This window comes from Lithobates pipiens, unplaced genomic scaffold (genome assembly GCF_037356315.1).
Source record: "Lithobates pipiens isolate NorthernLeopardFrog02 unplaced genomic scaffold, aLitPip1_a1.2 Scaffold_1, whole genome shotgun sequence".
NCBI classification, from domain to species: domain Eukaryota; kingdom Metazoa; phylum Chordata; class Amphibia; order Anura; family Ranidae; genus Lithobates; species Lithobates pipiens.
This window is the reverse complement of record NW_027507685.1, coordinates 153,246,074-153,261,530: the sequence shown is the minus strand read 5'-3', so window position 1 is coordinate 153,261,530 and position 15,457 is coordinate 153,246,074. Positions and strand designations below refer to the sequence as shown.

Genomic DNA, 15,457 nt, shown 5'->3' with positions numbered 1-15,457 from the left:
GAGAAACATTTCTCCTCCGGGGTCCACTTGTCCTGGACCCAGCTTGAGCCTAGGTGGGCTCCCCAGCCCCAACTGCTCGCATCCGTTGTTAGTGTTGAAGTGATAGGAAGGACCCAATGAACCCCTTTGTTTAGGTTCTCCCTGTCCTTCCACCACCAGAGGGAGCGTTTTACCCTTGAGGGGATCGATACCTCCTCCTCCAGATCTCTGCCTTTTAATTGTTCTAACAGAAAACCCTGAAGTTCTCTTTGATGGAACCTGGCCCATTGTACGGCTGGAATGGCTGCCGTCATAAGACCTAAGACCGACATTACTTCCCTCACCGTACACTTGGGGCTGCATTGAAGAAAAGATATTCTCTGCCACAGATTCAAAATCTTTTCTTCCGGCAGTATAATTTTCTGATCTACAGACTTGATCCAGTACCCCAGATACAGGATCTCCTGTGTTGGGGTTGTCTTGGATTTCTCCTGACTGACAATCCACCCTAATCGACTCAGACTGAGTTGAGTCAATTCCAGGTCCTGAGAAAGACGACTCTCTGAGTGGGCTGTTAGGAGCAGATCGTCTAGGTAGGGGATAATTGAGACTGATTGAAGCCTCAGAGGAACTAAAGCCTCTCCGAGAACCTTGGTAAAGATTCTCGGAGAGGATGATAGACCGAAGGGAAGTGCTCTGCACTGAAAGTGGTAAACCTTTGTGTCTATCTGCACTGCCATCCGAAGGAATTTCTGGCATTCCTCCCTTATTGGAATGTGCAGATAAGCATCCCTTAGGTCCAGGGTTGCCATAAATGTCTCTCTCTGCAGGAGATTCTTTATGGAATAAATGGACTCCATCCGAAATCTCTTGTAACGGATGGAGCGATTCAGTGGACGGAGGTTCATAATTAGTCTGAATCTCCCTGACGGTTTTCTTACCACAAAAATGTGCGAGTAAAAACCGTCCCCTTGTTCCTGAATAGGGACTGGTGTCAATACTTCTTGATCTACCATTTCCCCTATTAGTAAAGGTAAGGCCCTGGCCTTTTCTGAGTGACTTGGAAGCTTTGTCACCAGAAACTTGGAAGGAGGGTTGCTGTGAAATTCCAGCGTATGACCCCTTTTTATTATATTTAAGACAAACTCGTTCGAGGTTGTCTCTTCCCATTGTGGAAGAAATTTGCTTAATCTTCCTCCCACAGGAACCCTGACGTCACTGGGGTTTGGGATCCTGATTGGGGCGGCTAAACAGTATGCCCCCTTTTCCTTTCCCTTTATGTCCCGACCAATGTTTTTTGGGGGTTGAACTCTTCTCTGGTTTAGAGGGTTCCTTAAAGGGACGAAAAATTTTTCTTTGAAAATTTTTCTTTTTTGCGGGAAAGGTTTTCTTTTTGTCCGCCGTCCTTTCTAAGGCGGAGTCTAATTCAGGCCCGAAGACTAAGTCTCCTGTAAAAGGGACGCTGCACAGGCGGGTTTTAGACGCCGTGTCTCCCCCCCAGGTTTTCATCCATACTGACCTCCTTGCTGCCACTGAAAGTGCTGCAGATTTAGCCGTAAATTTAACGGAGTCCGTGGAGGCGTCAGAGATGAAACTGGTGGCCTTAAAAAGCATAGGGAAGGATTTCAAAAGCTCCCCCCTAGGAGTGCCTGCTTTTAAGTGTTCTTGTAGTTGCGATAACCAGAACTCCAGGTTTCTAGCTACACAGGAAGTGGCTAGAGCTGGTTTTAAGCCTGCCATAGAGGCATCCCAGGCCCTCTTTAAGACAATGTCTGTTCTCCTGTCCATGGGATCTTTCAGGTGGCCCATATCCTCAAAGGCCAGATCAGCCTGCTTTGAGATTTTGGACAGAGGGGCGTCTAGTTTAGGATTTTTATTCCAGACCGCCTCTGGGCTCTCATCAAAAGGGAACCTTCTCTTAAGGGATTTAGGAAAAAAAACCTTTTTGTCTGGTTCAGACCACTCCTTAAGGACAAGGTCAGAAAGCACCTTATGTATAGGAAAAACCCTTGCTTTCTTTTTCCCCAGAGCCTCATACATTTGATCATATCTGGATAACTGAGTTTCTTCCTCCTCAATTTCCAGCGTATCATAGATAGCCCCCATTAGCTCATCTACTTCCTCGAGAGATAATCTATATTTTGAGGCTTTAGATGCTGCTTGATCCTCTTCCTGACCCGAGTCAGTGTCAGAGGAGTCGGGGCTAATCAACGTGGGGCTAGGCTCCCTGACCATACGGGGCTCCCCTGAGCTGGGTGTTGTAAGGCATGGTGAGGATGAGATTATAGTTGTTTTACTCGTGGGAGGCAGCTGCAGCTGATCCCACGTCAGTGATTAACTCCCGGAGGGACTTAAAGGTCGACGCCATTTCCTCTTTAAAGGAGCCCAAAAACTTTGCTAAAGGGGAATCTGCCTCAGATTTAAGCAAGCTTGCAATGCATTGCTTGCATAGGGCTTTGTTAGAGCCAGAGGACAACCTATTCCCACAATTAGGGCACTTTTTGCGGCCTGTCTTGTCTTCCCTTGGCATCTCTTTAGCCTGAAAATAAGAAGACAAAGGATTTCTTAGCGTCAGCACCATGTCCCTCTTAGAATCACCACTAACAAACAACCTCACTGTGAGTAAACCGCCACCGTGGGGCACTACAGGGCCCAGCCTACAAACACCACCACTTCACCAGAGTAATAGCATGCCCAGCAGCCTACCTGGGTTTGGCTGGTGCCTGTCTCCGCCGGAGTATCCTGGGGAATAGCCTCCATGGTCCCCCTCTGACGCTCCGAATCCCGCCGCTAATCCGGTATAGCTGGACGCTGGTCGGGCTTCACAGGCACAGCGCTGGCTCTCCCTCTCCTCCTTGTACCCTTAGAGACCCGGAACCGGAAGTCTCGGCACGCAGTGATGACGCGGTTCCGCCGGAAGTGACGCTCGGCGTCTCCGACCCCACCGCAACAAGGAGCAAAGATGGAAGGTTCCACTCACCGCTCCTGGGGGAAACCGCGCCATTCTGCCCCTGGCCACCTCGGCACTGGAAGGAGGAGGGTAACGGGTCTGCTCCGAATCAGCTGGACGGTACCCGAGCCACAAAGAAAGGTATGGACCCAATACTGCAGCCAAAAAACAGGACCCGGTCCCTTATGGCTAACAGGTTCTCAGGCAGCCCCTGAGAGGGGCCTTCAGGTTCCTGGCAACATGTTCCTCCGACGGAGGAAACACAAATGACTGACCAGGGACCTGAGGGACCGCCTTTTGAACTGTGGCAATGTGTTTCCTGTGTCGATGGGAGGAGCTCCATCTCTCAAGGGCTGTCCTGGAAGAACACTTGGGAAATATAATTCCCCATTAATATATTTAAAAGACAATGATTGTTTTCCACCAGGTAGAAGCACTATAGGAGGGAAATGGGTAAAAAAAGATAATATACAATTACGACACATAATTAAAGAGGGGAAAATGAAAACACTAGAAATGTTACAGAAAGAAAAAGATTGGATGGATTTAAATGAGTGGCGGTATCTGCAGCTTAGACATTTCGTCTTAAGGCTACCACAACCGCTTAGAGATGGAGAAAATTTGACTGCTTTTGAGCGGATATGTGAGGGGAAGGTATTGCCCAGTTTTATAGGGTTTTAAGACGGGAATGTGAAGCGGAGATACCAACATTTATAAAAGAAATGGGAAGAAGAATTAGGACCACGGGGTGAGAACCAAAATATAGAAAAAATATTGAAGATGGTACAAAGATCCACGGAAAATAGTAAGATGATAGAAATAAACTATAAATCTTTAGTTAGATGGTACAGGACATCAGATATAATGGCAAAGTATCAGGAGGGACAGTCTGGGAAATGTTGGAGGAAGTGTGGACAAACGGGAAGTATGGCACATATATGGTGGTATTGTCCCAGGATTAAAGAATTTTGGAGAGAAATAATAAGATATATCGAAGTAATAAATAAAACCCAGCTACCAGAAAATCCACGGTTAGGTCTCTTCCATGCAGTAGATACCCCAATTAAGGAGTACAGAAATTCCCTTACAAGCTCATTGATAAACGCGGCAAAGAGCCTGATTCCAAGAAAATGGAAAGAAATAGAAGCACCCAAAGTAAGGGAATGGCTAGGAAAAGTAGAAGAAATATATAGAATTGAAGGACTTGGAATGGAGGAGGAGAGGGGAAGTAAGAGATTCTATGTGAAATGGGAGTGCTGGAAAATCTTTAAACAATCTAGGATTTATAGCGAGGAAATGGGTCTGTAGGGGGGAGATGTTTCGGAAGAAATGGAGAGGCAAAGGGAGAAAGTTAGGACAATGTGAAATATGAAGGGTATGAATGTATTTTGGATCCTATGTTCTCCTTTATTATTTGGTTTTGATTTGTACTTAAAATAAGTGGAAAATTTAAATAAAGAATAAAAAAAAAAAACTAAAGACAAATTCAGACACATTGGGGTTGATTTATTAAAAAACTAGAGTGCAAAATCTGGTGCAGCTCTGCATAGAAACCAATCACCTTGCAGGTTTTATTGCCAAAGCTTTATGGAACAAGCTGAAGTTAAAAGCTGATTGGTTACCATGCACAGCTGCACCAGATTCTGAGTGCTCCAATCTTAGTAAATCTCTCCCATTAGGTGCAATGGAAAAAGCACTTACTGACTTTCCAGTAAATGCATAGCTACATTGACTGTTGTTTCTATATCTGCCTATAATTCCAGCAAGTGTATTTTATATACTGTTTTTGGTATCTGAATCTATCACAACTAACTTCCTGTAATAGTTCGCACAGCAGGACATAGACTAGCAGAGGGATGGCCAGTAATGTTAGTTATTCTGATGACTTCTTCAATGCCAAACTGCCAGGCTAGGGTGGGATGGGTTGGTGACCAAGTTGTACTATCTAACTGCAGTGAAGAATCTGGGAGCAATGGGAACCAGCGTGTTTCCCACCACAGGTTTCCATTGATCAGGTCAGACCTTACCTCTCTGCTGTGTTGCTCCCTGAGCAAAGTCCTCAGTGTCCTGTTAGTCTCTTCGAATGTGTTCAGCTTCTCCAATAAAATCTCCTTCTGCCGGGTGAGGAGGTTCATGTCTGTGGAGTTCAATCTCTTCTCCTGCAAAGGACAGAAGTGATCACAAATGGAGCTAACAGACAAAATAGCTAAACCCTGGCCTACTAAACTCGGATGTCAAGCTCCTGCCACGAGTTCTGGTGACGAGCTTGGCAAAAGTGATCTCTGGACTGGTTCATGTGGATCAGTCTGGATTTATCCGGCACGATCCATGGCACTGAACGTAAGGAGGCTTTTCCTGAATATTCAGCTCCCAATTGAGAACTCTGGTAATAGAGCGGTTCTTTCACTTGATGTTGCCAAAGCTTTCGACAGTTTGGAGTGGAACTACCTGTGGCCAGTGTTAACTAAATTTGGCTTAGGGGAGGGATTCATATCCTGGACCTAGCTCTTATATACAGCACCGTCAGCAAGGATTAAAATAAATGATTTACTGTCAGAAGCCTTAAACCTATTCCGGGGCACCAGACAGGGGTGCTCATTGTCACCCATGCTCTTTGCCCTTGCACTTGAGCCCTTAGCGGCCAGGATCAGAACATCATCAGATATTTTAGGCTTCAAGAGGGGTCATAGAGACGATAAATTATCACTATATGCTGCTGACGCCCTATTGCACTTGGGGGACACAGCTGGCTCCCTAATTGCTGCTCTGCAGATCATCAAGCTGTTTGGCATAAGTCGGTGCTCCTTCCGCTGGATGATCTGCCTTCAGCGTTACCGGATATTGTGTCTAGGATACAAGTGGTCACGTCCTTCAGATATTTAGAAATAATAGTGACTAAAGACCCCAAAGACTATATAACCCTTAAGCTAAAACCTCTACTTCAGAAATGTAAAACTAAAATGCGCCACCTGGTGTGGATTGCTATTGTCAGTCACAGGAAGAGCTAACTTAACAAACATGATATGGGCCCTGCAATTGCTATATATACACTGCATAATGCACCTATCTGGATACCACAATACTGGTTCCAACGTATAGACTCACAATTCAGGTCATTCATTTGGAAGAAAAAAGGTAGCTAGAATAAAATTAACTACCCTGCAGTATCCTAAAGACCAAGAGGGAATGGCTGTGCCCCATGCGCAGACATACTTCTTTGCTGCGCAGCTACAACACTTTACAGTATGAAATAAGCCAGATGCACCAGACCCATCTAAATTTCTACTTACTAATCCCACAACGATGTACCCAGCTGTGTCCCATATGGAGATGGGCTTCCCTCCGCCGCCCCCCCCAGTCTGTCCCCCAGTCTGCCTTTGTAAAAAAACGTTGGAGTAGTGTCAAATGCAGATTTTGATTAAACGGCTTTCTCCCTAGCACACCAATTTGGCAGAACAGGTTTTACACAGAGGTAGCCAAAATCAGTGTCCACGCACGGTGGGAGGCGGCAGGGGTGAAATACCTATACCAAATTTTTGATCAACTAGGCCTGAAGTCCTACAATAAGCTAAAAGAGGAGTTCCCTTTATTGGGCAAGTCATGCAGTTAGATCTGACAGCAACTGCTCATCCCTGCGATTGATGGACTTGACTTTTTTGGAATCTGTGTATGAAGAAACGGAAAAGAGAGGCATTATGTCCAGAATCTATACGCAACTGTTGACTCATATACAGGCACCAGGCTTCTTGCCTTGTAGGAAGAAATGGGAAAGAGACATTGGTCCCATTGATGGGGAACAATGGGAGAAAATACTAAATGCAGGAACCCTAGTGTCAGTATCAGTGGCACAGAGGCTATCGCACCTGTTTATTTTGCATACAGAGTGTATAGAACGCCAGTGCAATTGCACCGCTGGGGAAGTAGAGACACACCCATAAGCCCTAAATGTCAGTTAGACCTTATACACGTTGTGGAGATGTCCCAAACTTGTCAGGTATTGGAATAATGTGATTGCAACTATTAACTTCATTTATCAGGTTCAGCTGACTGTAGATTCACTGGTGTGCTTGTTCGGAGGCTTGCAGCAGGATTCATACTCCCCTCCGATGCATATAGCACTTATTAGACTGCTCTATTTGGCAAGAAAGCTTATTGCAAGATATTGGCTGTCTAACCGGGCCTCGACGAGCAAGCAGTGGATCCAGGAGGTTAATAACATTCTTATACAAGAAAAAAACACCTATTGTCATAGGAAATCACCACAAAAGTTTGAAAAAAATATGGCAATGTTGGCTAAGCGCCCCAGAAGTAGCTCCTCCACAATTAGTCCTGAACAGACTTCTACAATGCTGATTTCCCAAATAATAGGAGGGTACAGATTAAAGATGCAAGCCAAGATGGCACACATGGAGTAGAAACACAACAGAACTGAGAACTATATGGTAGAGGGCACACAATTAAAAAAGCCATATATTGGGGGAAAGGTATAATTGCTCTTGAAGGTTGAAATGTTCTACGTTAATTCTTGTTTTTTAAATGTTATTTTTCCTTCATTTCTGTTCATTTTGTTTTATTGAAGTTAATATAAAAGGCAGTGCCGAAGCTGTAACTGCACCTATAGAAGTTGCACTATAAAGACCGTACACAATTCTCTATGTAACAGTATAAATATCTATTCACTTTGTACGGAAAGCATATATACATATTTGTATTGAAAGTGATTTTTATTTCTTTTATTGACATAATAAAAACTTTTTGGATTTAAAAAAAAAAAAAAAAAAAAAAACTCTGGCCTACTATTATGCAAGTCACTGACCTGCTTCATCTGAGTGATAGTGTCCTGCAGCGAGTTCACTTGTCTTACTGCCTCTGCCCCATCCATTTCCGCTTCTACCAGCTTGGCAAGCAGATGAGACTGTTCTTGCTGCAGCAGCTGTTTATGCCTCCTAAAATGCAATGTATATCAAATTATGCAATCTTTAGTCAATTGTAAAAGCTGTCCATTAGATTAGTAGAGGAAAGTTAAAGCGGTTGTATAGTTACATTTTGTATAATATAATAAGGCTTACCTGTAGGTAAAAAGAATATCTCCTAAACCTGTACGGTTTAGGAGATATTCCCCTTGCAATGAGCCGCTGACTTCAGCAGCGCATGCGCACAGGGGATTCTCAGCTGAAAGTCCGGCAGACGCCGGACCTTGCCGGGAAGAGAACTCTGACGACATTGCGGCTCCGCCACTCACAGCACCGGAGCCGCGATACCTGGAAAAGATACGCCGAGGGAACATCTCAGCTCCCTCAGCGTGGACCGAGCGAGATGCAAGTATTTCATAATGAGCTAGTATGCAGTGCATACTAGCTCGTTATGCCTTTTCCCTTGCAGGTGTAAAAAAATAAAATAAAAATAAGTCAGTGGGTTCACTCCACTTTTTTTCAACCCAATGGGTTGAATGAAAAAAAAAAAAAACTGACAGCTCAGGTCAGAGCCGCTGTACTAACAATCTGATGTTAGTACATCAATCTCCCCTGCTGTTCTATTGTGTTCTGACAGGGAGGTCTCTCTCCTGTCAGCGTTCACAGGCATTAGCTGAGAGCGCTGATCTGGAGCCAGTCCGCTGCTTTTTTTTTCCAGCATGCCGAACAGCTGGCTTCTATCAGACTGGCTGCCATACACGCAGGCTGAATGTCGCCCATTTTTTATTGACCTGGCCGATGTCGTCTGACATTTGCCCATGTGTACTAGGCTTAAGGCTGGTCAAAAGGGTTGAAAGAACAAAAATTGCTCAAGTCACAGTGTTGATGTGAGAAGTCCCTCCCTGTGCGCTATTGTATTCTGACAGAGGGCGGTTTCCCCTCCATCAAAATACAATGATCACTGTTGGAATCTATACCTGCTGGCAGTGTTCATTTGCACAAAACAAAAAAAACAAAAAAAACAGGCTGGTTGTACTGAAGTCAATCGATTAGATTGACTTCAGTACATTCAACTTGCCCATAGACTGATCTAAATTTGATCCATCTATGGTTAGTTTAAGTTCAAAGTTTTTATTGCTGTCTGTCAGTTGCTAGAGGCCAATGGGGGAGGGGCGGTTCCCCAAGGGTACGTCCATGCAAATGGTAACTTCTGGCTTTGTTGTGGCAAGTAGGTGTAAGTGGTCTGCGTAGTGTGGCCATTTTTCTCCATAATCTCACCTCAGTTACTGTCCACTTGATCACAGCATGCAGACACAGCCAAGGCACAATTTAATAAACTAATAATAAATATTAGAAGTAAACACTCTGTAGTAACCACTTGCAGCCAGCAGAAATTGATTTCCAAGATAGAAACCCAGCTTTTCTAGGCTGTTTCTACAGCTGCTCTATAAAACAGACTTGGATAACAGATAAGATCAGAATACACATACTGCAGAATGAATGAGGGCAGGAACGTATGTATACATATATGTTTGTGTGTATATATATATATATGTATATATATATTTTTTTTTTTTTTTTTTTTTTTTTTTTTTTTGTGATTGCACGGATATGACACAAATGACACAAAATGTGGATTGATTCAATAGGACTCCCTTGGAGGGGAGAAGTAGGATGGGGAAGTAGAGTGAATAGAGAGGGGGGTGAAGGTTTATTCGGTTTTGGAGGGTGAAGGGGAGGGGATGGGGGAGGGGAGGGGGAGATTGTGTTTTTTTTTTTTTGTTTGTTTTTGTTTTTGCAGAGTGATCTAATAGGACTTCTTACAAATGGAGAAGTGGGTATGGTAGGTTAAAGGGATTGGGAGGAGGGTGGGATGGTAAAATGGAAGTGTGAGATAATGTGTGCACTCTGATATACACGGTTTTGGATTTAAGACAGGGGATGTGGTAGGGGGAGGGGATGGGAAAGGAAATTATAAGTATCCTTATGGTTTATATATATATATATATATATATATATATATATATATATATATATATATATATATATATTTTTTTTTTGTTTTTTGTTTTTTTTTGATTGCATGGATATGACACAAATGACACAAAATGTGGATTGATTTAATAGGACTCCCTTAGGGGGGAGAGGTGGGGTGGGGAAGTAGAGTGAATAGAGAGGGGGGGTGAAGGTTTACTCGGTTTTGGAGGGGGAAGGGGAGGGGAGGGGGAGATTGTGTTTTGTTTTTTGTTTTTTTGTGTCCCCCGCACATCTCCCCCTCCTGCCCTCCCTTTCCTGTTGATAGCGGGGGGGGGGGGGGGGGGGGGGTTGAGGGGAGAGTAATTTACTTAAGGAAAAGAAGAGAGGGGTAGCAGTAGAAATGATGAGGGGGAGGAGGGAGAGAAGATGGGAAAGAGAAAGAGAAAGGGAAAAGAAATAAAGGGGAAGAATAGAGATAATATGTGAAAAGTAAAGGATTAAGTAAAGATAATGATAAAGATCATGTCTATGTTAACAAGAAAAAGATGAATGTGGTAGAAAAATAATTATTGTTAGTGTGGAGAACGCTGGTTGTGGGCGCGGTTCACTTGCTCCTCTTTTGCTCACTAACACCCCCATATTAAACGCCTCTCCTCCAGGTGGAGGAAAAGTCGGAGGCGTTGGTTTTTTTTTTTTTTTTTTTTTTTTTATTCTTGGGGGACAGCTCCGGATATAGTATCTGTCTCTCATTTATCTGAAAGAAGGGGTAGTTTTGGGGCGTGGATTGGGTTTTATTTTTATATATTTATTTATTTTTCGTCTCCTCTCTTTTTCCCTCCCCTCCCCCCCGAACTGACAATAAAAATGACTAAAATAAGTTTCACATCATACAATGTTAAGGGACTAAACACCCCAGAGAAACGTACACGATTAATAATGGAGTTGAAAAGATTTAAATCTCAAATAGTTTTCTTACAGGAAACTCATTTTAAAAAGGATAGGATCCCTTGGAGTAAAGGTCACTATTTCCCCTGGGTATATCATAGCACCTCACAGAACTCGAAATCCTGTGGGGTATCTATTTTAATAGCAAGACAGACACCATGGAAGGAACAAGGGGTATACATGGATGAGGAAGGTCGCCTCCTGATAGTAAAAGGTACATTGGGCTGCCAAAAAGTGACATTGGTAAATATATATCTGCCAAATGAAAACCAAGTAACCTCTCTAGAAATCTATTTACAGATTATTCAACAACATAAAGAGGGAATATTAGTGTTAGGAGGCGACCTAAATATGGCTTTGGATCCAATAAAAGACACATCAAAAGGCTCGTCTCATCTATCTTATGTCAAATTAAGGAAAGTAAAGAGAATGATGCAAGAACTGCAGCTGATCGACAGCTGGAGGGCTGTTCACACACAGAGCAGAGATTATACTTTTTTCTCGGCAAAATATAAATCTTACTCTAGAATTGACTATATTTTAATCTCCCAGAATGTGATTACATCCCTAGTGGAAGCCTCAATTGGCCTATTTACACTATCAGACCACGCCCCGACGAGTTGTGTGATTGAATTAGGGGAAGCTGAACCAAGGGAATGGCAATGGAAGTTAAATGAAACATTACTAAAGGATAATGAATATAAGGTAAAATTAGAACAAGAACTGGATGTTTTTTTTGCAACAAATAAAGTAGGAGAAACAACACCTTTTTGTATATGGGAAGCACATAAATGTGTCATGAGAGGAATATTTATATCCATGGGAGCACATAGAAAACGCAGAATGAATGAAACGATTGATAACTTGCTTAAAGAGATTAGGGAACTAGAAACAGTACATAAAAAATCACAAGCACAATTAGTAGAACAGAAATTAGAGGGTCTGCGTGAAAAATTAAATCTCCAATTAATAGATAAAGCGAAAGCAAAGCTAACTCGAGGGAAACGGAGATTCTATGAATTTGGGAATAAACCAGGGAGACTGTTGGCAAACGCCCTCAGAGAAAGCACAACTAGGAATTCAATTACACAAATTAAGACACAGAGAGATGAAATGGTTAATACATCGGAGAAAATTGCTCAGGTATTCAAAGAATACTATGAGAAGCTATATCAGTTGGAAAAGAAGCCTACGTTGGCAGAGGAGTTAAAAAAAGGAGAGATCGCTAGAGAATATATTGAAAGGACAGAAATGCCAAAAATAACAGAGGAAATGGCCAGAGAAATAGATGTACCAATCACTCTAGAGGAAGTTGCAAAAGCATTAAAAATATTGAAATTAGGTAAATCACCAGGTCCAGATGGATTTACTTTGTCATATTATAGAATGTTCGCGGAGAAATTGGCTCCGAGATTCGTGGAAGCCTATAATTCAATACGGGAAGGGAAGCAAATTCCAACAGAAACGTTACTGGCGCATATAACAGTAATACCGAAAGAAGGAAAGGATCCCTCTCAGTGTCCCAGCTACCGACCTATTTCGTTGTTGAATGTGGACCTTAAATTGTTCACAAAAATATTAGCCATGAGATTGATAAATTTGATACCGGAACTAATACACCCAGATCAAGTGGGATTCGTCCCAGGGAGAGAAGGAAGAGAAAATACGCAACGAGTGGTGAACACAATTTACCTGGTACAAAAATTGCATAAGTCAATGGTGATAGTATCTGCGGATGCAGAAAAAGCGTTTGATCGGGTGGATTGGATATTCTTAAAAGCAGTACTACAACATATAGGCCTGGGGGAGGGGATGCTGAGATGGATCCTAAACTTATATTCAAAACCAAGTGCTAGGGTGAAAGTGAATGACAGATTATCAGAGCCATTCTCCATTTTAAATGGAACACGCCAGGGATGTCCCCTCTCACCCCTGATATTCATTTTGACAATAGAACCTTTTTTAAGGAAAATACGTGCCAATGTGGATATCAGGGGGGTAAAAATAAAAAATGAGGATCAGAAGTTGGCAGCTTATGCAGATGATTTGATCTTTTTTGTAACGTCCCCAATTACATCTCTCCCATCTTTACTAATGGAGCTACGAGAATATGGGAAAATATCCAACTTTAGAATAAACTATGGAAAATCGGAGGCAATGGGAGTAGAGATGGATTCGCCTCAGTTGCAAGCAGTGTCCACGCAATTTGATTTTAGATGGACGAATTCATATATAAGTTACTTAGGAACAAAAATGTCAAAAAATCTAAATGAACTGTTCGAACTTAACTATATCCCACTGGTAAGACAGATCAAAAGAGATCTTCAAAAATGGGACAAAGAGATTTTTACATGGTTCGGGAGAACCAATATTATTAAGATGAATGTGATGCCCAGACTGTTATACATAATTCAAACTATACCAATTAAGATCCCTTCAAGTTTGTTTAAGGATCTTAGATCAAGATTTATGAAGTTCATCTGGGCTGGGAAGCCAGCAAGAGTACGTCGAGATATTTTAGTACTCCCCAAAGGAAAAGGAGGGATAGGACTTCCAGATCCAATAAAATACCAGGAGGCCTCACACTTAACTAGAGTAGTGGAATGGTGTAGGCTTAAAAACGAAAAACCGTGGATACAGACAGAACAAGCAGCGACAGATATCCCATTGGAAGGATTAGTGTGGATTCCAGATACAGAAATACCAATGGGATTGAGAAAACATCCAATACTAGGGGAGACATTACGAATAACTAAAAGAGTATTCAGGAAAACATCTATTTCAAGAATTCCCAGTCCGCTCCTTCCTATCCTTGGTACCCCAGCATTTCTACCGGGAATGACAGATCCAAAGTTTAAAACAATACAAGATAGAGGTATGAGTAGAATTTGTCATTTCTCGGTAGGCAACCGGTTAATGACTAAAAAAGATATTGAAAAAGGAATGACATTAGGACTAGACCCTTTCAGAATGAGGCAATTAGAAGCCTTTATTAGATCTAAATCAAAGGTATACGTAGAAATAAGGGCATTGACTGAGTTTGAAGAGATCTGTTTGAAAGGAGAGGAACTGAGACATCTGATGTCTTATTTTTATAGTATGTTAATAGAACAGGAGACTTCACAAGATTTGCCCTTTTTACAGGCTTGGGAAAGAGACTTAGGGACTACGTTTTCCCCAGAACAAAAGGATAAGATGTTGTTGTTTAATCAAAAGGCCTCGATGGCAAGCAGATATCAAGAAGGGGGATACAAGATCCTTACTAGGTGGTATAGAACACCAAAAGTGTTACATCAAATTTACCCCCAGATATCAGAGACATGTTGGAGATGTCATGGAGCAGAAGGAACATTATTACATATATTTTGGGAATGTCCAAAAATGAGAGTGTTCTGGGAGATGGTAGCCGATACTATTGTAAGGATTACAGGAATTGACCTGGGAGATAAACCGGCAACTTTTCTGCTGCTGGACATCCCAATGGCAATAGAAAGATTCAAAAATTCTTTGCTGAGACATTTATTGATAGCAGCAAGGGCATGTATCCCGGTTCTGTGGAAAAAAAGCAACCCTCCAGCTAGAGCACAGTGGTTTCAGAGAATTGCAGAAATCCAACAAATGGAAAATTTAACAATGACAATGAGAGATCAAGACGAGAAATATCAGAAGATCTGGGCTCCATATCTAAATTATAGAGAAAGTATGATGTGAAACATTTCGAAATATGATAGAGCAGGCGGGTGGTGGTGGGGGGGGGGGAGTGAGGGGGGGGATTATAGTGAAAATTCAAACTTTTTTTTTTTTTTTTTTTTTTTTCTCTTGTTTGTATATTTATTTATTTATTTTTCTGGGAGGGAAGGGTGAGGGAGGGGGGAGGATGACATGGAATTGAGGTACGGATTGAAATATTATAAGACTGTTATAGCTGTTAAAGAAGTTGTAGATGTAAAACGAAATGTAATGTGAAATCTATGGAAAGAAAAGATGAAAAAATAAAGAATTTATAAAAAAAAAATGAGGGCAGGAACAACCAGAAGATTCAAACCATCTGACTAAGGCCCGGTTCACACCGCTGCGGGGGGAGATCCGGATGTGATTCGCACAGCAAATCACATCCGATCTCCGTAGCGATGCGAGTTCAGCCATACAGATAGTATGGCTGAATTCGCAGCGCTCCCGCAGCAAACTCGCACGGGCCCCTTTTTTGGGTCCGCAACAGAATCGGATCGCATGGGGGTGTCATTAACATAACATTGACACTCCCAGCCGTCCGCATAGGGCAGTGTGAACTGCCGGCGGGAGGTGTGCGATGCGGGTAAACGCCGCGGATTCGCGGCGTTCCCGCATCGCTATAGTGTGAACCCGGCCTTAAAGAGGAAGTAAACCCTGATGAGTTTACTTCCTCTTTCATTCCCTGCAAAGGCAAAGCATAATGGACTACTGTGCATCGCATAGTAGCCCATTATGTGTCACTTACCTGACACAGGAGCCAGCAAAGTCGCCGCTGTCCCCTGTAGTCCGCCGCATCCATCTTGTTGGTGGGGTCTCGCAGCTCCGCCGCTGTCATTCGGCGAAGCCGCGATGACGTCACTCCCGCGCATGCGCACGGGAGCCGACACGCGCGGCAGCTCCGTTGCTGAGAATGCCGCGCTCAGTGCGCCTGCGCGCCGTAGACAGCGGTGCCCGTTTTCGG

General features: G+C 42.9%; 1 protein-coding gene across 3 annotated transcripts in view; it reads right to left on the bottom strand.

Annotated features, from left to right (window-relative positions):
• Window positions 1–15,457, bottom strand: part of ODF2 (outer dense fiber of sperm tails 2) — a 152,826-nt gene that overhangs the window by 101,255 nt on the left and 36,114 nt on the right. For all 3 annotated transcript variants that reach the window (XM_077478699.1, XM_077478701.1, XM_077478700.1), the window contains exons 6-7: window positions 7,746–7,875; window positions 4,957–5,088 (exon numbers count right to left, since the gene is read on the bottom strand). In XM_077478699.1, the coding sequence (XP_077334825.1) occupies window positions 4,957–5,088; window positions 7,746–7,875 (262 nt within the window). The remainder of the gene's footprint in view (window positions 1–4,956; window positions 5,089–7,745; window positions 7,876–15,457) is intronic.